This window comes from Glycine soja, chromosome 11 (genome assembly GCF_004193775.1).
Source record: "Glycine soja cultivar W05 chromosome 11, ASM419377v2, whole genome shotgun sequence".
Classification (NCBI taxonomy): domain Eukaryota; kingdom Viridiplantae; phylum Streptophyta; class Magnoliopsida; order Fabales; family Fabaceae; genus Glycine; species Glycine soja.
In genome coordinates this window covers 45,196,844-45,219,262 of record NC_041012.1, presented here as the reverse complement: position 1 = coordinate 45,219,262, position 22,419 = coordinate 45,196,844, and the positions used below count along the sequence as shown (strand labels likewise).

At 31.2% G+C, this 22,419-nt stretch overlaps 1 protein-coding gene and 1 pseudogene across 1 annotated transcript; both read right to left on the bottom strand.

Moving 5' to 3' along the window:
- Positions 1-803: 803 nt before the first annotated feature.
- On the bottom strand, positions 804-6,074 carry LOC114373342 (annotated as a pseudogene).
- Positions 6,075-19,003: 12,929 nt separating this feature from the next.
- Positions 19,004-21,794, bottom strand: LOC114375694 (protein CUP-SHAPED COTYLEDON 2-like). Its single transcript, XM_028333545.1, has 3 exons — positions 21,016-21,794; positions 20,585-20,868; positions 19,004-19,975 (listed from the first exon to the last, which is right to left on the bottom strand). The coding sequence occupies exons 1-3, from the start codon at positions 21,200-21,202 to the stop codon at positions 19,388-19,390; spliced, it is 1,059 nt and encodes a 352-aa protein (XP_028189346.1). The 5' UTR covers positions 21,203-21,794; the 3' UTR covers positions 19,004-19,387.
- Positions 21,795-22,419: the final 625 nt, after the last annotated feature.

The following is a 22,419-nucleotide window of genomic DNA, read 5'->3' as shown; positions in this document are numbered from 1 at the left end:
AGACACTTCACCTAAGAATATCTGTGGACAGATTCAATTTGTCAAAACCCATAACACTAGAAAAAAATTTCAGTTTTTCATATATAAAGCTCAAGTAGTCTTGGCAGGTCTGCACTAAGTCACTTGAACAAAACAGTTCAATATTTCAATGACTGTCAAATTAACAAGTACATTATGCTTAATCAATTCTTAGTAGCAGAAAAACACTTTCTGCATCAGGCTTGTTTAACATATGCAAACACTGACATAAACCCTTGACCAACTTGATGCACCAAGAAGAGCAATGAAGAAAAGGATAGATGAAATGAGACGAAATGCAGCATCATAATTTCAAATATTTAGTATCTACCATAGCTTGCCAAATCAAATCCAAAAGAAACAATCATAATTTAATAACCGCCCTTATCAAAAATAGATCACTAGTGAACAAAAGGATAAAGGGATAGAGCAAGGGACACTAGTGCATCTGTTGTCATCTAAAATGAATTTGTGTGCTGTAAGTTTTGGAGAGTATATTACTACAGCAATGGTTCTTTGACTTATTTACGAGGCTTGAATGAAACCTCCTCTCCTCCTTGTTTAATTCAAACTAATGATTAAAAGTATGTTCCCTTTCACACATTTTACGTTTGATTCATATCTAGAAGGCATCTAAGATGAAGATTGAACAATGGACTTCTCTACTTACTAGAAACCTGGGCCAATATTGCTGTTGCAGATAGATAACTTATTGGAAAATAAATATATGCAGTGAACACAACTGAAACACGTGGAAACATGCGTGAAAAATCAAAGTCAAGTGGTTCTGGCACAAAGCAGTGTGAAGAGTCTTTATTATTATTATATCAATACAACAACGTGAACCAGTTCAGGGACATTTATCTGCTACGTAAATTTTGTGTAGCAGGAAAAACCTGTTGCTTCACTTTAGGACTTGTTCAGTGTTCACACTTAAAATACATAAAGCAAATACAAAGAGAACTCCTAGGAACATGACACATAAATATAAGAAAGTTGTTCCCGGCCTGTAATTTGATGACTTTGTAGGTTCACTCAGCATAAGGAACAGGTATTCTCTGCGTGTCAGGGCCAGCTACCATATCATCCCAAAGCAAATCCGAAAGTAACATTGTTAATTCTCCAACCCTTCCTGCCAAACATATATAATTGAATAAATAAAAAAGAACAAAGTGGGAAAAAGAGAGACTCGACCATAATATATATACACGAACATGTATAGGAGATGTATCTAGTGAGTGTAAGAGGTGAGAAGAATAAATTTTGGCCATATAATCATACATATACAGTCAAGATTATTTTAATTGATTTTAATATTAACCATTCATTTTAGTTATATGGTTGAAATTTACTCCTCTCGTGCTCTCATCTGATACATTGCAATATGTGTGTAATGTGTGTGTTTTGTTTGAGAGTAAGATGAGTAAATCCTTATTACTATAAATAGTTAAGATTAAAACAAAAAAGTCTTATAATTTTCTTGAAGTAGTCCCATAAGGCTTTAATTAGTCTTTAGTATTGATGATTCATGTATTGATTTGCTCTTCTCATTCTCATACAACATGAATTATGACAAAACCGCCTATCGTAAATGTTCATATGCATCAATAATGAGAACAAAGTAAGCAAGGTTAAGGCTTCAGCCTACATACCATACAAAAGCAGATTGATATCAGATCACTACTGTTAGTCTGTTATTAACTTACCATTACCAATGGGTTGATCATCCCACACGATGATAGGCAGCAGAGGAAGCGTGCTTCCTACATACAACATTTCTGCAGCAGCTTTAGCTTCTTCCACAGTTAGTTTTTTAGTTGCCACACCTTTCAGAAGCCCTTGATCAACCAACTTGGATGCCAATTCAAGGAGCCTTTTTGCAGTGCAACCATGTAGGATGTTATCAAAAGGAGGCATGACAAGTTCCTTGTCTTGAGTTATGAAAGCAACATTCACATTTGGACCTTCAGCAATATAACCTTCCTCATCAACCCATATGGAAGAAGATGCTCCTTTTTCTTCAGCTTCCATTACTGAAAGGACATTTGGAAGATAATTCACATTTTTGGCTGTGGCAAATAGAGGAGGCTTCATTGGTATGCTGGAAGTAATGACTTTAACTCCCTCTTTGCATTGGGAAAGTTCTTGGTCAATGACTACTGCATAGAATGCAGATGTTGGACATCCTGTTGATGATAGCAAGAAATCTCCAGGACCTGCACTCGGCCAGTATCTTAGAGTTCCCTTCTTGCATTTTGATGCTGCCGTTAGTTGTATTAGAATGCTGCGAAGCGCTGACCGAGAAAAGGGAGACGATATCTTTGCTTTGGAGGCTGAACTTAGGAATCTGTCAAGGTGAACATCCAACTCATAGAGGTATCTGGAGAGGACAAACAATATAAGCACCAAAATCAGAGAAAAATGGGTTCAAACGCAAAAAAAAAAAAAAAAAAAGAGAGAAGAAGAAGAAAAATTTAGAAAATTCAAAGTAAGAGGACTATTAGCAGCATACTCTCTATGGCACTCTGTCCTATTGGTTAAAATTTATAGAAAATTACAAAATTATGAGAGAGACTCGTTAAAAAAAATGAGACTTACAAAATTTTGTGATTTTCAATAAATTTTAACCAATAAAAGAGAATGTGTTCAAAAGGATGTGTTCCATAGTGCCTTGCTAGTTGCTAGCATTTCTCTTCAAAGTAAAGCCCAATGCTTTGTTACATACATGCATATCAAAGTATAGAGTTGTACAGAGTAAACCAAAAAATTGGCATTACCTACCCATCTAGAATGTGACACCCTCTATCCTTACAATTATAACTAACTAATTAAATAAATTATAAAAAAATTTAATTAAAAGATTATAAACACATAATAATAAAAGAAGGAAAAAAAACATGCAAATTTAATTAATAATTTTTCTTTTTAAACACATTTAATTTAATCAATTCAAAAGGATAAAGGTTCACATCCACTTAGTGAAAACATAATAGAATATTATTTTTTTTAATAAAAGATAAGATTATCCCGGCTCAAAACAAGGCCGTCCACTCTAAATAAATAATAAAAAGAAACTAAAGTAGAAAAGTATAACACAATTATATCATTCAGTAAATCATAATCTCTATCACAGACTAAGTCTCTCCATCTCTAGCATGTGACTCATCATATGAAGGCTCACCTGAAACAAAGTGGCAATCAGCCCAAACACAAACACACACCGGGAGTGAGTTATCACATTCGTATATAATAAAACATTAGAACATGTGAAACATATAATACTTAAAGCTGAATTTATATAAATAACATTACTGCACAAAATTGCACACATTATTCACACCCATTCAAGTTTACACACTCCATAAAATAACATCAACCACAATTGTTAACTCAATGAAATTCAAACACAAGCGTTATGCAACAATTATACTAAGACTCAAGCCTATATGCAATGTGGTACCATGTCAGTGAAAAAATAACACTAGGGCGTTTAGGAGTACATGACAAAGCACACCACACAATGGGTATACTCGGTCACTCTCACTAAGTAACATCATAAGGTGACCAGTCAGGGTTACTCTGTTTTGCGAGAATGCCCCAACCACATGGGATCAACATGGGCTTAAAGGAGCACTCAAACCGAGTATCTTTACCCCCAAGGCCTAGACTCCGAAGAATCCGTTTGGGTCTCACCTTCCTGATTCAGGTCCAACCCCTAAAATATTTTTTTTTATTTGCACGCAAACACTGTTTATGAGTTATATAATACCCACGACCTTACTCTTATATTTCAAACATATTTAACAAATTGCGCTATAGTTTAACCCTTCAGGATCCTAACTAGGAATCCTACAATTTTCTTTAACACTGCGCATAAAAGTTCTCTCAAGGTACACACTGGTCGGGTTACTGTATAACTCATAACTCACATGACAAGTAATATCACTACAAATATCAATCACACACTCATTCACAACCATGTTTCATGTCTACAGTTTAACATTTCACACTCTAACTAATTACAAAATATACTCAACAATTAAATAACAATGTATCATAATAATAATAACATACAATATTTAACTTCAAGGCTTATAAACAAGTAACTATAAAATACACATAATATATATATATATATATATATATATATATATATATATATATATATATATAAGTATATTATATTCGAAATATATATTAACGTAAACGTAAACGTACATATTATATATAACATATAAAAAGTATTAAATATATATTAATATAAAGTAATCACAATAATATCAAATATATTATTAAGTAAATACAAATTATATATAACAATAAAATATATACTCATTGATTTCTATGAACAACATGTATACCTATATTTTAAATATATTTTAACTAAGTTGTCAACATCAAGAAAATGCCTAATTACAATGTGAATACAACTTTAGTTAATTTCTTTAAATGATTTTAGCCAATTCAATTATTCAACAATCCCTACACCTATGAATTTCATGACAAGAAATCACGCACGTGAAATAAAATATACAGTTTGTAAAAAAAAATAGTATCAATATAGATGTACACGTATACACTGCGGTGTAAAAATAATTATCTGGACACAATATACATTAGCACAGGAACAAGATTGAAAGGCCAACATATCTGGTATAAACAAAATCACCACCACACAATTTTTATGCTAATTATAAAGAATTCTAATTCCTAAGGTACACACCTAACACAGAAACGCATCAATCCTACAACAAACTCGCAACAGAACACATCAATTCTACAACAAACTCGCAACAGAACACCATTTGGTTCATCAAACACACTCAATCCGCGATTAAACATGAAAACATAATTAAATTCATAAACACCCCAAAATAACCCAAAAAATAATCCTCTAGGGATCCCTACACATGTTCATTCTAATCTCCAAGCGTGAGTAACTCATCCCTTACCTCGAGGTAGTCGCTTAAATGTTCTCTGTTAGCAATGGTGACGTCTCTGGTGCTCTCTAGAGCTCCTCCTCTGATTGCCCTGTTAGGGTTTTTGTGCGACAGAAAAGAAAAAAGGAACAGAATGTGTTTTCCAAAAAACTGCTCTAGGTTAACATTTGGCTTATATAGTGGGAATTTATGACCTAATATTTTTTATTTTATTTTTTCTTATTTATTTATGTATTAATTTATTATTTTCTTATTTACTTATTAAAGTTACGGTTGTTACATAGAACAATAGCTGTATCAAACACACCATGCCCTCTATGCACCATGTGATCATCGATGGGGATTATGGATCACGTATGATACCTCCATAAATACTAGAATACATAGCTGGGTATGGTGGTTTCTCCACTGAACTCCATTTTTCATGAAGCTTTTCAAGCAACTGAACAATGCAACCCGAGTGAAAATTGCAAAGCTTAGTGGATAATACAAAACTTTATGAAATTAATGATGCCAAGCCAAAAAGTAGACAGTATCCAAATATATTTTCAGCTCTCTCTCTCTCTCTCTCTTTACTCTCAATCATCCAAAGCATGTTCAATTATTATGCAAATCCTTGTGGATTGAAAAAGAAAATTCAGAAAAATCTTTGCTCCTTCTCTCTTTCTTACTAATCTGGCTTGCCAATTCCAATTGTGAAATAATAAGCTTTGGTTTGTTTCACAATTCACACACAGAGATTACGAACAATTTAATTCTGATAATCTATTAATTTGTGGAGTTACTTGAAGAAATTAAGATGATATATAAATAAAGAGAGGCTTAAAAATTTCACCTCGGATGATGAAGAGAACACATGAACTATAAATTCACCATCATTTTCAGCCTCTGGGATACCCCAAGAAATAAAAATAAGTAAAAAATCAAAGAGAAGAAATAACAGCATTACATTACATATTAATTCAATTGAAAGCTAAATTGCTGAAGCACCAATAAAGTTTTAATATTTCAATGGGATCACATAAACTGAAGGTAACCCAGAACTGAAACTCACCAGGGGACTTCTGAGTGGGGTTCCCCATGTTGAAAGAAGAAAGTCAAAAAATAGTAATTAAGGAGCGTGTAGGAAACTAACAAGTATATATTTGAAATTGAAGCAGTGGAAGGAATGGTGGAGATGATATTAATAATTATTAATTAATAATAACAAGAACACAACAACATCAGATAGAGAAATTTTTACTGTTTGTTTGTTTGTTTGTTTTCTTGTTCTTTTGTTTGAGACGGATTGAACTCTTTGTTGTGTCTGCTTCTTCAGTTATTCCAGTGAAGTGTTTGTGTAATTAAAGTAGTGATGATGGACGTGACATCTATGTGAAACCTTCATCCAGTAGTGGGGTTCCCCATGTTGAGAGAAGAAAGTCAAAAAATAGTAATTAAGGAGTGTGTAGGAAACTAACAAGTATATATTTGGAATTGAAGCAGTGGAAGGAATGGTGGAGATGATATTAATAATTATTAATTAATAATAACAAGAACACAACAACATCAGATAGAGAAATTTTTACTGTTTGTTTGTTTTCTAGTTCTTTTGTTTGAGACGGATTGAACTCTTTGTTGTGTCTGCTTCTTCAGTTGCTCCAGTGAAGTGTTTATGTAATTAAAGTAGTGATGGACGTGGCATCTATGTGAAACCATCATCCAGTAGTGGATGTTGTTAATGTTTTGTGGAGAAAAAAATATATCTTTCACAAGAAAGAATCTCTCCAATAGCAAACTTACCTAATATTTCCTGCTCATCAGTCATCACCATCTTCTTTATTGATTTTTTTTTTGTTCTTACTTTTAATTTCTTTCAAACTAATAATTAAATCAGTTCTTGAAAAATATAATATTAACAATAAAATCCTATTTTAATTCTTGAAAAATGTATTTTTTATTTACTTAATCTTAGAAGATTTTTTTTAATTAATTGAATTCTTAAAAAATTCTTATTATCCTTCCATCTATTTATGTTTTGGAAAATGCAAGACTTAGTAATTAGACATTAACCTAGCAAAATCAAGAGAGTTTTTCTTCTATGTCTAACTTAAACTGGATATTAAATGGTGATGAAAAAAAATAATTAAAAAAGATATCATAGCAAAATTTAACATCGAAAACTTTTTAATGTAACAAGAAAAAAATTTGCAGAACTTAATCTAGAAAATAATCTCCATTACATAGTAAGACAGTACAAAATTAACTTTCAAATAATACTTATGATCGAGTTATTTTTTTTTAAATCATGTTTCATTGTCTCAATTAGCTTGTTGATTCTTAATTTAAGATTATATATCTTCTTCCCTAGGTCTCCATATGCAAAAATGTGGTTTTGACATAAAATTATTTAATCTTCATTCCAAATCTGTTCTTGGATTTCTTTTTATTTATAATTATTAGGAAATAAATAAATTTTCTTAGATAAGAATCGTTCTTAAGCCAACACTTGAACTGTTCAAGACAAAGATAAAGGGGTTGAAATTATTTTAAGATGAATATTATATAAAAACTGTCTTAGAAGAGGTACATTCTAAGACGATTGTTATATAAAAATCGTCTTAGAATGTGTCTATTTTAAGACGGTTCTTATATAACAACCATCTTAGAATATGTCTCTTTTTAATCATTCTAAGATAATTCTTATCTAAGAATTATCTTAAAAGAGACATATTTTAAAACGATTTTTATATAACAATCGTCTTAAAAGATACATATTTTTAAAGACGGTTTTTTCAATAATCGTCATAGTACATAAATTACTTTTATCGTTGTTGGCGTCAAAAATGGTTTCATGATCGTCTTTAAATGTACATTAGAACCATCGTTAAAATTCGATTTTCTAGTAGTGAGATATACTTGGGAACACTCTAATAAAGGACATCTTCACTTTTTTAATACTTGTTTAGATTGTCATTTCGGTAACTCCAACTTTCGTTTGCAAAAGCAAACCTTTCATGACTGCCATGGAGGTGCATTGAGCTTTGTTTTGTCATAATTCAAATGGCAATGCAAATATGCTCCTTTCTTGTAGTTTAATTATATCACCATGATTCTAATTCTATTACCAAGACTTCAAGTTGCCTTCAAACTTCAATGTATATACCTATTTTTTAAGGGTCATCTTTCTTAAGTAAGTAGCTCTTTCATATCATATGTTTGACTCTTATGTAAAAAAGTTATTTTTTCTTCTATGGCTCTAATGAATTCATTTTTTTTTTTGTCTTTTTAACTTCTTTTCTGGTAAAAAGAAGAAGATTTGTACATAAAACTTTGAGGTTCACCATTATTTACTGGGTAGAGTTACATAATATTCTAAAAATCATCTAATAAATGGCGGTCCAAGTGTTAAAGAGTTAAAGATCATCTCAACTCATCAAGTTGTGTTTATTATTCCAAGGCATTGTTTAATTGTCCATTTAATGAGAAATATGAGGTGTGGTCTAAGTTTTTGTCTAAGAAGAAGCATTATGGCTTAGCAAATTTTCTCTCCCTGAATTAAAGTCTAGAATAGGATTTGGAAAGTTTTTATAATAAAATTTTAAAATTATTTAATATACTTCATTAAAATATAAATAAATTTACCTGGAAAAAAAAAAGCCAATTTCTCTAACTTTTTCCATTATTATTGAAATAATATCAGAATATTTAATAGTTAAATTATTAAAGTTTAAATAAGGAATTTACTTAAAAAATATAAGGACTTATTGAATGTTTAAAAAAAACTCTAAAAATTACTTATAAAATAACTCAAATTCTCCCCTTTTATATAGAAAGACGACACAGTGACACACACATCAGACATTCTATCTTTTACAAGTGGCACTGCTTAGCTGTCTACCTTTCTTCCGTTGCCGGCCAGTGTCCAAACTCCAAAACCTTATTGCCCCTTTTCTTAAATTATTGTGCCAATCATTTCGTTTGGTGAACAACTATTGTCTTACTATAAATTTTACATTTTACCATATTTCAATTGAAAAATAGAAAGGTTGAGATACATCTAATTTTAATTTTTTGTTTGTATAAATAATTATAAAATGTTATCTTTATTTTCACTGCGTTTTATGTTTTCAAGTAAAAATGAAAATAAAATAATAATTCTGTAATTATTTAAAGAAAGTAAAATATTTTCTTATATCAAACAAGAATTTATTTATTTTCTTTTTCTATAAAATGGTAAATTAATAAATTTAAACAAATTACTTCAGTTAGTTTTTTTTTTCGTATGTGCTAAACCCATTTCGTGTTGTGTACTGAATACAATTATGATTTTCTATTTCAGACTCATCTTGGGATATTGATGAATGTTAGTACATAACAATACAACAAAAATAGAAAAATGTTAAATTATATATACATGCCAAAAAACATTGGTGTCATCTTAAACAAGTTTAGAAATATTTTAGCGTTTAATTTTAGCTGTTGTATTATAACCAACACGTTTATTTTTATATTATTATATAATTATAAGTGTGAGTTTTGATATATTAAAAAAAACAAACTTTTAATGACGTAATAATACCTTGTTTAATTTATACTATAAAATGGCAATCATATTCCAGTGGAAATCATCTAAAAGATGGTGTAATTTAAACTTAAAAATTTGTTTGGAGATCAAGTATGTATCACTTCAACCAAACATTAAAAATATGTTTTTTAAATAGATTAATATAAGAAAATTTTTACAAATTAATTTATGCATAACATAATTTTAACTTATAAAAAAATAATTTTATATTATTTTATTCTCCTATAAATGTTCATGAAAAACAATATCCACACATACTCAAAAAATTTATCCAAACATATCATAATAAGGATAAACATAAAAATAAGCATGTTCTAAACATAAGCAATAGATTTGTGTGTGACCATATCTTTAGTGTGTCAATAGATTGACATGTAAATTCTGTACTTTTCAACTTATATCTTATACCTCTTATTTTATTTGTGTGAATAAAAATATCTCAAAATGACTTATGACTTAGAACCTCTCTTTCCCACTATGGAACTTCCTTCTCCATCATGGATAACCTGCATCGACCAACAACTCCCTTTATCACCACTGTGCCTCCCTCAATCATCGCACCACTACGCCTCCACCAACACATTTATATATTTGATTTCATAACGTAAACCTAAAGGGAACGTGAAACACTCATTTTTATTTCAGAATAATTTTGGGGTTTTATTCATCTTTTTTTAGTCCCTTGAAATAATAAATTGACACTTGATGGTTTTTAATTGTCATAAATTAATTTTTATCTGGTTAAAATATATTTTTCATTCTCATAAATATAAAAATGTTTGAAATTTATTCTTATAAAAAATTTAATATGTTTTTTGTCCTCACAAAATTAAAATGTATAATTTTTTGTCCAAACATAAGTTTGGATAAATTCGAACCTAAGATAATGACTTTTTACATTGGTTATACAAATAACCAATGTAAATGTGATGTTTTTTATATTGATTATACATATAATTGATGTAAAATGTGATTTTTTTACGTTAGTTGTGCATATAATTGATGTAAAAAACCATGCACATAGTTTCAATGTTTGAACCTTACTCTGAGTCAAAAACAACATATTTAATTTTTTGAAAATGAAAAATATACTAAAAATTTTACAAAGATGAATTCTGAATATTTTTATATTTATGAAGATAAAAAATATATTTTAATATTTTTATTTTTTAGCTGCTTGAATTTGTATTTTAAAACTATTACAAAGTGCTAAAAACAGTCACAAAGTGTTAATTTATAATGTCAAGGACTAAAAATAATATGTCAACATTTCTGGACTAGAAAAAAAATTTAAAATTTTAGGAACTAAAAAAGCGTATCTCTAAATTTAGAGACTAAACTAGTAATTAAGCTTATTTTTGGATCACTCTATTCTGGAAGGTAATTTTTACCTTCCAGAATAGCTTGTCTAGAATTATTTTGGAACAATTATTTTTTTTACCTTTCCAAATGAGAATTCCTTATGAAATGGCTATTTTTATCCATACATAAAATGGGAGGTGAAGCCCGTAAATTACTGTGTCACAGAAGACCTGACTCAAACCCAATTTTCATCCTGCAACCCGTAAATCAAAGCCCGGCCCATATAACATTATGACCTGTCATCACAGTCCACACACATCTCAAAAGAACTAGATACTGCATCAACTGGGACCTCACCACATTGCTATTTGTCCCGGCCACTAACCAAGACTCTTAGTACCCCACCATTTATCACTCTAAGATCTGGATGATTATAGTTTTAAGAGGTGTATAAAATTCATTGACATTAATTTTGTTTGTTTTCCTTTGGATCAATTTTAATTGAGTGAAATTATGACATATAGAAATATTAAAATTCAAATTAGGTGCAGTGGTAAGTAGTAAGTACTTTTAAAGGAAATATATTGAAATCTGAGAAAAGATATTTTGTTAAGGTACGTACTAGTGTTTTGATACAGAAATTTAAATTTGACATTCAATTGTTTTAGTCTTTTTTTTTTGTCAAACTATTTTATTTGGATAAATCAATTTACTTAAAATCGCATTAATCAATATTTTAAATGTAATTATAAATAATCAAACATGAATTTAAACACGTAATTCATTGGATGTCACTTATAAGACGTTCAAAACACAATTTTTTAGTCACTTGATTTTTGAAAAATAATTTTAAGTTGTGCTTTTGATAACAATTTCAAAAACAGAAAAATAAAAAGAAAACCTAATTAACAATTCCTTACCAACATTTTTTTTTCTTTCTAAAACTGTCTAATTTATACACGAAAGACAAGATCATCCCATCACAGGGGCTAGGGGTAGTACTACTTTTATTTATATAATATAACTAACTATAACTACTAAAATCCCGTTTCATAGTTCACCACAAGGGTAAAAAATGGTGGGGGAGAAAAAAAAAAGATTGAACTATAGTACATCAATAAAGTAAAAATCTCAAAGAAATTATGTGTCAAGTTAAGGAGGAGGAAACAAAGCCAAACAATATAAGAATAAAAAATGGACCAGAGGCCAAGTACCAAGTACAAAGCCACCTCTGTTTTTGAAGGTCATGATTCCCTTGTGTTTGTATAAGTTCCAAACCCAAGCTTTTGGCGTTTGGCCTTTAGCACATGCATGTTATTCTTCCTTGCCTTATATTTCAGAGCCATCACAAGGTGGAGACTAAAACATTGGAAAGCAGTGAGAGAGAGAGAGAGAGACTATGAGACCTCAAATAATTGTGAAGAAAGTGTCCAAAAAACCGAAAACCAAAAGGATTATTATATTATAGTATTATTGTTGTGTACTAAGCTACTGAAGTAGGGTACACCGCGTGCCATGCCATTTCCATGCACACGCAGCTGGCGTAACACTTTCTTTGTCCATAACCGACTCTAACAACAACAACAAACAAACAAACCCCATAACTGGTGAAAAATATATACTCATTGCATTCCTCACCAATCATGCACAGGATCACACACACCATACATACCCCCATTTCAATTTTCAACCTTAATGTACCTCAAAGTCCAATTTCATCATCACCATCATTATGATGATCATCCTCCTATTCCCTTGGCTAGCCCTATAAGTGCATAGGCATCATCATGATTATTGTTGGTTGGTGGTGCCATTGCTGCACCGATGGTTAGAAACTGATGAGAACCATGTTTGATTCGTTGTTGGGAAATAAGAAGCCACTGCCTCAGTTTTGAAAGCTACGCAACGTAAAAACAAAAATAGCCCTTCATTAATTGATCTTCCAAGGAGGAGAAAAAATGTTAAAATGGAATGTAATATAAGTTGTGTTCTGTTTAGAGTACTTCTAAAATATGAATTAATAGAATAAGTGGCTGTTTAGTTTCACTTAGATTTTTCATAATCACGTTGAAATATTAATTAGCGTAATTTTAGATAAATTTTCTCATATTTTATTTCATGCCAATAAATTAATTTTAAATTAAAATAATTTTAGATAAGTTTTATGTCAGATAAAAAAATTATATTAAATTTTATTATTAACTTATTTTACAATAAAATATTCAAACATAAATCACAATATTATAACTCATAACTTTAAAATCAACTTTAATAAAAAATTACACCAATAATCATCAATGTTCGCTACAATTCTCTGCTTAGCATCTACCCGATTCAGTCTTTTAAGGTACAATTAATCATTGTTAATTATTTTAATAATTCATGATATTATTAACTATTTGTGGGACATGTTAAAAGTAGTTAAATATCATGAGATTACTAAATATCAGTTAATTTTGTGTTGAAGTTATTAAGCTGTGGATATTGCGAGGAGAATTCCAAACAGTACGGCATTTCGTACTCTGAATCAATATGACAGCAAAATGTGTTTCTTGTGAGATGTTATCCACTTAGCCAGTTGGGTAGGCGAACGAGAAAAGATAAAAATATACAAACAAAATGGACTTCATCATCTTCACTTTGAATTAAAAAGCAATTTTGACCTCTTAAATACTTTTTCACTTTTAACTACTTTTACTACCTGATTACTAACAATCACGCAGTTAGAGACAACATAAGTTATGGCAATGACATATATACCTTGTTCCCAACAACATTAATTGAATATTGATTTGCCATGCTAATGCCACACGCCCCATTTTTTCAATGTGCCTTTTTATGTAACTTTCCATTTTCATGCTATTTGGCTGGCATCATCTGCTTCACCCACACACACTTGCAATAATTTTAGATGTTACAATCTTCACAATAGGACAATGGAGAGGGGGCCAGGGTAAACTTTCATGTTTGAATGGATGGAGGATTATGTATGAAGAGGCTTCAAGATATTGTTAGCTATGATCTCAAGGGTCCCCCCTTCACTACCTTGCCAAATAAATATATAAATAAATTTAATTTTAAAAAATAAAATTAAAGTTACAATGCTAATTAGAGGTGCATTAAATTTGTCCCTCCCACAAGTAGGACGTGTATAGCTATAGACTATATAGTACTCACCAAGTCCAAAATTAGACTCAGAACCCCCACGTGAAAATGAATACACTCCTCACGCCATCCCTGTGTACCTCACCCTCTACAACTACCTATTAAATGTAACAAAAACACAAAATAACGATAAAACATTTCTCCTTGGAAAAAGCAAGCTAATGAGAAAGGGAGGAATATAATTTTTCAAAACTCATAAAAGATAATGGATCTTTTTGTTTAAACTTTTTTTTACAAAAAAATAAACATAGGTATTTTTAAAAAAATGTTTTTTTCTAATAAACAAATAAAATTTATTTCTCAAAATAAGTAAAAAGTAATTTTTTTAAACAAAAACAATCTAGACAAACACACTAAAAGAATATTAAAAAATTACTTATTTTATTAAAATAAATATTTTTAAAAAATTAAACAAACCCATCCCACATTATATTTCCAGATTCATATTCTCATAGTGAGTTTTTAATCCATGAAACATACACGTTTAAAAAAAATACAAATTTAAAAACTTATCGGAATCAAAGTAAAAGTAAAACTGAGGGGCATTGTAGTTTAGCATGAGTGTATAGTAAGTGGTGGTAATTTCTGAAGAAGGTCCACCGTATACCATTTTATTCCGTTACAATAAATAATCTGAATTTGTGTTCCGGGACTTACGTGAAAAACAATCATCAATGTCGGTTCATCATTGCACATCATAAGAGTTGTTGGCATGTATGGAAAACCAACAGCCAGCCATAGCAACTTCTGGGATTGTCTCGGCTTCAACATACATAACGCACGTTTTATGAAATGAAAAAGTATTCCATTACGTCACAAAAAACTACACGATTCTATATATATAATTTGGCACTTATGAGATTATATTGTCTTATTTACGCTTTATCAATGAAAGTGAAAAGCAGTGCAATGCAATGAAAGATTAAAAAAAAAATAAGTATGTATGCTTGTAAGGGCTGAAAGAAATTAAGATTATTTTTGTATAAAAAATAACCGAATTAATATTTTTTTTGGATAAAATGACAATTTTATTATTGATTAAATTATTTTTCTCACTTTTCTAACTACTCTAGTTCTAATATTTCATCTTATACACTCTTTCATCTTAACAAATTATCCTTATTTTCTACTCTTTTTCACCTGGATTTTTCCATTTATTTTTATTCCTCATACTTTTATTTATTTCTTTACCTCTCTGTCAAACACAATGTTAAGGGAAGTGATATTTTGCCTTTAAAAAAAATAAAGTACTATTTTCAATTCAATTTCATAAATTGAGATTATCAACTTTTTCCAAAATTACTTGGGTGATTATCAGTTCGGAATAATCTTAGAGTGTGTTTAAATGAGAAAATTTAAAATTTTAAAAAATTTTAAATACTTCAATTGAAATTCTTTTATTTTTAAAATTGTGTTTGGATAAAAAAAATTAAAATTGTGAAGGTGAAAGAAAATGAATACAAAGAGAAGAGAATATATGGCTGGTGTGATTCCAACGAGAAGAATATTGATGCAGCATGAAAAATCGCAAGAGAACCGTGACACAACGGCGTACACCACCACACCCAATCACAACATTCAGTCAACGGCGCAAGGCATGACTCAGGCCCTCAGCGCCAGCAAGCACCTCCGCCGCGTGATGGATAGCGACGACTGCTCCCGTGACTGGTGGGCGTAGTTTTACTTGTCTCCTTACACCCACACTCGATCAATGCTCTATGAGCTTAAAGGTGATGTTTCTTGAAGAAAAGAATCATCAGCATGAGGGAAGAGTAGCGAGTTAAAGGAAATACATGAACGTTTTAGAAGACTCTTCTATCAAGAAGAAAATTTTAATTTTTCACATTTTAGAAAAAAATTAAAATTCCACATTTTTAATTATTTAAAATTCTAAAAATTTAAATTTTTCATAAAAAATTCAAACAATGAATTTTAAATTACAAAAATTTTAAATTCTAAAATGTATATTTTACAAAACGCATATAACACTTGAAATTCCCACTTAAAGTTGACATAAATAAATGGGACCTTGGCATCATAGGACGAACTCGCGTTTCTTGTTAATGGTTGATCGGAAATGGAATCTTGGCAAGAAATTGCTTTAATGGAATCTTGTGTGAAATCTGAGTTTAATTAGGACTGTAATAATTTTTTTTATGTACCGCGTTTGTTGAAGGTGCATTTATATTTTTTATGCGCATTCAGATTAATTTATTTTATTGTCCTTTTCACTTAAAATTGACTTGAGTTTAATTTTCGTGTTAAGTATAAATTTTATATTATAAATCAATTAAAAATTATCATAATATACTTTTAAACTAATTACTATAAAAGTTAATAATTTTACTATAAGACCCTCTATATATAATTGGATAATAGTGTAAGAGGATTATCTATAGTTAGTCTATTTAAATTTATTTTTTATTTATTATATTCACGAAAATATGAATGATACACATGCGGGAAACATATACATAATTTTTTTTATAAAAAAAAAATCTTTCTTGGCATTTTTAGCACAATATCGTGTAGTAATGATTTAGAAGGAAAATTACTAAAGATGACTTGGATATAACTATACGTACTAACTAGATGGTGATCACAGACACTATCCTTTCCCATTATTTACAAGGTATCGTACACTAAAATATACACATCATTAAATGTACTTAAAAAATAAGTTATTTGGCCATTATTATATAGTAATAAAATACGAAGCACGTGTGGTGAAGTGCATATAGAGTCAATAACAAGTCAATGTCCGGATGAATTTAACTGTTTCCTCGGTAGCAATCAATCAAATTATTGTTATCAACAATGGCTGGTCGATTGAGTTATATCAATACAGAGATTATCTAGTACTATTAGTTAAATTATTGAGTGTGGGGTACATCATGTTACGCAGGGACAGGGATGCCGTATAAGCCAAAAGATCTTTAACCAACACAATTCCTTCAATAACTATGCTTATTATCAATGAAATAAGGCGTAGTAAGTTTATTCTTGATAATGAAAATTTTAATTGTTGGTGGTTTTAGTAAATGCTGAACAAAATTCTCACCTATAGTCGTTCACAAATTAAACTCAACCATTTTGCCCTCTGGATAAAGCAACTAGATCATTGATTACATTTCTTCCAGGTTCTTATCCTGACAATTTGTCATCATTGATGTAAGGCTTCTTTATCTTTTTTGTTTCGTTTTTACATTTAATCCTATTCAAAACATTGTAAAAAGCTGAATATAGACACCTTAAATTTTAAACCATTGTCTGCCACTTTGTATGGACCTTTTTTTTTGTCATTCTAATGAGCGAGTTTCAACATCAAGATTTACAATTAGATTTCTTTAACATAGATCGATTTCATCAATAGACAGGTCTTGTTTCCTTAATTTCTTTTATTTGCAAATATTAATTATAATATTGTTAGTTTTATTAGTGAGAGATTTAAATTCATAATCTTTTTTCTTTCTCATTCTCATTTTACTATTAAATCAATTTTATATCTCTCATTATCTCATTAAATGTCTCTTTTTTTTTAAAGTTTTTATGTATTGATTTTACAAATAAAAATCTTTATAAAGTATATGAAGAACACATTCTCTGACACATGATTGTCTTTTATTGGTTGAAAACTAATTAAAAATAAGTAAAAATATTATTAAATAACACGTGAGATCCTTAATATTTTTTGTAACTTTCAAATAATTTCAACTAACTAATGTTTCTGTCCTTGATAATATTTTAATAATGTTTTAAGAATATTTTTATGCACAATATTTCACAATTCTTTTTATCATTTTCAACATATTAAATTTCAACCGGAATGGACCACTCAGAAAAAACAAGAATTGGCCAAAGAATAGATTAATTAGTTATATGGGGGTTTGCTGAACTCCAAGATCGATGTTTTGGATTTTAATAAGATATTTCATACGTTTTTTTTAATTGTTTGGCTTAAAATATTTTATCTGGTTACAAAAAACACTTTATATTTCAACCAGTAATTGGCTCGCTTATATACCATGCTCATTTTATTTGTTATTGCAAAACTTATTGAAGATATAATAATTCTCTTTTTCCCCAAGTGGCTAATTTCTTTGATCCATGTCCTTCCAAATTTCAATTTACAACTCAAGTGACTGTGTGCACTGTGCTATATGCTTTTATTGTAAAATTTCAATTTCAGATTCAACCTGATTTAAAAAGAAGGACTACCACTTTTTTGGAACTTTCACTTAGAAAAAGAAATCTCCGGATTGTCATTGGGATGTGAACCCACAAGTTAGATAACCCATGTCATCCAGAAAAGTTCCTAAAGAATAAAAACAACTCATTTCTCACATGGTCAAATCATTATGTTTAAAATTTTATTCAATAATAACTAAATCAATCTGATGTCTGAAAATTAGTTTTGGAGTTTCATACATGTCCTGAGAATACTGAGGTAAGATATTTAAAAGTGTTCTCTGAATAAAATTAACGTGTGTAATGTTTAGATATCTTAAAGTGTAATGTTGTTCTCTGATTAAAATATTAAAATTTAACTTCAAGAAACTGAATATTAATACCTAAGTACGTTATCGTATTTTTAGGAATTATACTACATTTTTAATACATCTCTATCATTCTTGTGTTATTTGTGAGCTTTTCCTATGCATATAAAAAAACCACTATACTTCTTAATATTTTTCCAATTTTTGATTTTGCTTTTGACGAGTTTCAAGTACATAAAACCAAAACTACTTGTAATCCACGAGGATCTAAAATCTATAACAACGTTGGAATCGTATCTAGCTCTATCGAACAAGATCCTGCACTAGTACCCTGTCAATATCTAAGCATTTAGTTTAAGAGCCACCACGTCTGAAAACGGAAACATTTGCAAAGACATAAATCCTAACGGTCCATAGTTGAAAGCTCTAACACATAAAAAAGCAAAGATTTCTGTAGACATAACAGACCATAAATGAAATACATACATACATAGCTCAAACACGACAACCCCACAGGATCTGATACTCTTAAATATTGAGCATTTACTTTGAAGATCCACACGTCAGACATTGCAAACACTTCCAAAGACATAAATTCTAAGTGTACCATAGCTCAAACACAATACCAAAACTAACCTTACATCAAACTAACCCTAGACGGCTAGTAATAAAAAACAAAAAACAACCAAAGTAGATTGTTCAACCCTCATACAAGGCCATTAAGGAAAACATCACACATAATCAACAGCAGCACACAAACCAAGTACTAGTACTATAGTACAAGCCACATTAGGCAATAAAGAAAACATAACACATAACACATAACAAAATGTGACATAATCAAAGTCTAAAAGTCTAATCCAAGTAGTCAACTCTGGACAAAATCAACAAAAGCTGAATTAGTAGCTCCACATGCAATCAAGCTCCGACACTCCCAGTGGCATGTTGGAAACACCATCTATCAGCCTCTGCTCCTCCGGCACCGGCCAACTGAGAAAGTCGCCGGAACCGCCGCCGGAGAAGGGCGGTGCAGCCGTGGAAAAGACGAAAGGGAACTGAAGGTTGTCTTGTAGTGACCTCAAACTTGGAAAAGCAGAAAAATCAACGTTCCTCTGAAACCTGGCAAAAGGGTCGGTTGCAAGAGGCTGAGAAGGTGAAAGGTCAAAGCCTGCATTGTTGAAGTTGTTGGGGGAGACAACAGCAGTTGTTGCTGCAGCTATTGTGGAGAAACAGGACACGTGCTCCTTTTTGGTGATGCTGTCATAGGAACCATTGTGACGGTCGGTGAAGTTAGCTGTGTTGGTGTAGGGTGAAGTGTCTAGAAGAGGTGGAAGGAAAACTGAGGAGGGTGAACTTGGTTCATGGATAAGAGAGGTGGTGCTGTTCATTCTTGTCTTCTTGGAGTTACTAGAAGCAGACATGACGGAGCCTCCATTGTTGGTGGCGGTGTTACTCTTCTGAAACACACGTGATATGACCCACTCATCCTTCATTTAATCACAACCATTTTTTATGTTAGTGAAAGTGTACCATATCAACGACTATAATAATAAGCATTATAAGTCATAACTGCTTGTACCAATCAATTTTTTTCCCTAACAAGAAAGATGTGTTAGAATCTTGTAAACCTATATAATCACGATGTGATTAACTTTTGGTTGTGGTCCCTCATCATGCAAACATGTATTAAAAAAACCACAAAAAATTAAGAAACGTTTATGAGCCTCTGGGTATTGACCGGTGGTCTAAGTTAGCAAAAAGACACTTGTTGAGAGGAGATTGAGCTAAAACGAACAAGGGGAAGATTACTTATGGAAGGGGAACAAAATCTTAATCGAGAAACAGGTTATTGAAAGGGGAAAATCATCTCGACATTGGCAAACGCAACCTACTTATAGAAGGCTAAAGGGGAAAGCAGATTCCACCTAACTTTATTTCACTGCAAATTTGGAGGGTGTAAAAAAAACGGCTCTTAATGGGTTAAAAAGTTCACATGGTTCAATGCTATGTGAGAGTAGAGAAAAAAGTAAGGAAACATAGAAAGAAGATAGCAAGATGAATTAATGAAGGAACCAAATGAAAATGATAGTACTAACTTTGGAGTTGCGAGAAAGGTAGTGGTAAGCAAATTTGCCTTCAAGGCGATACTCATGCATGACCCAGTTGCTTTTCTCTCCCTTTGGAGCTCTACCACGGTAGAAAACTAAGGTTTTCTTCATCCCCACCAAAGAACAAGTTTTTGAGCTATAAATCTCTCTATCTTTCCCAGTCGCTTTCCAGTAACCAGCTTCAGTAGCCCTATTGGTTCTTAACCCAGTTGGGTACTTCCTGTCACGTAAGCTGAAGAAGTACCACTCTTTCTCTCCCATCTTAGCTTTCTCTGCCAAAAACAAACAACCACAAAGGTTACGTTAGGTGGAAAATCCAAACTTCTTTGTACTACCACTATAGCAAGTAATGAATGAAATATTAATAGCCAAAGATAAGAAAGAAAAAAAGAAAGGGCGTTGAAAGTGCTTAATTTTACCAGGAAGCTCCCATGGCTCACTCTTGTTGAGGTCAACTTCAGCTATGGCTCTACCAGTGAAGGTGCTGTCAAGAACCTTCTTGAGAAGGTAGTAAGTTATGAGCTCCTCATCTGTAGGGTGGAACCGAAAACCAGGTGGCAAGTGAGCTTCAGTGTGGTCCAAGTGGTGGTAGGAAGAGTTGTCCATTGGAGAGAAAAAAATAAGGAACACTTACAAAAGAGAGAGATGAAAAGTGAGGGAGAATTTAATTTAAGTAGAAGGAGAATATTGGATACTAATAACACTACTTCATGGCTTTTATATAGGAGGAAATGAGAGGCATGGCATGGGGAAGGGGTTCATAGAAGCAAAATAGTGAAAGAAGGTTTTAAGTGGTTAAAGATTTGGTTAGGGATTGTCACTTTCAATTTTTTTTTCTTCACCTTGGTGGGTTAAAGATTTTGTTAGGGATTGGGGATGAGGGTGTGTGGTTTATAAGGGGTGTTCTCATGGGGATTTGATGAATCGGGTGGCAGAAAGAAAAAGGTGAAATAATAAGGTATGATATGGCTGGAAAAATCTGTGTTTTCTCTGCACTATCCTCTTCTGATAGCTCTCTCTACTCTCTGACAGGTTACTCATCATGATCCACATAGCTAGAGGGAGAAAGCAGGAAAGAGAAAGAGAGAGAGGGTGATGTACGAGGGAGTGGCGATTGAGTATGCGTGCGTGCGTGAGGAAATGTGCAGGTATTCCTTTGTCAGTGAAGAAATTGTAAGAAAGGGAACAGAAAGTGTGTTCATGAGAGATAATAGTAGTATTGCAACTAGCAAGAAAATAATAAAAAGATGAAAAAAAAGGGGAAAACTTTGAAACAGAAAAATGAATAGAGATAGGAAAAAAGGGGAAAACAAGTATTTTTTTGTTAAAAAAAAAAGGAATAGCAAAATAGAATGCGAGATTTTTCACCATGTTATATGTATCGATAAAGCTGTTGCATATCTTCTCTGTCAGCACAGTACTAAAATTGTACAATCAGAAGCACCAACCATGTTTATTACACGCCAACTTCCTCACTTTTTATTTATGTATTACTTGGTACTCTCTTGCTTCACCACTCTCAATTTCACCCACTCTATTAAAATTTATTATATTCTTTTTACGGTTGTGATCACTGATTATTAGTATTTTTTGTTCACGCCTAATTTCGTTTGTTATTGCATTTGGTTTCTAACAACTCACAGGAGAATTCTATAATTTTAGTTATGCTTTCACGAAATCCACTCTCTGGTAATAATGTTTGCAAGGTATTTTTGGTCCCAGATAATTTTATTATAAATATTAAGATATATTTTTTAACATTATTTTATATGGGAAGTTACAGGCTTACAGCCACCTTTGCTGATGATGTACTGTGACATACA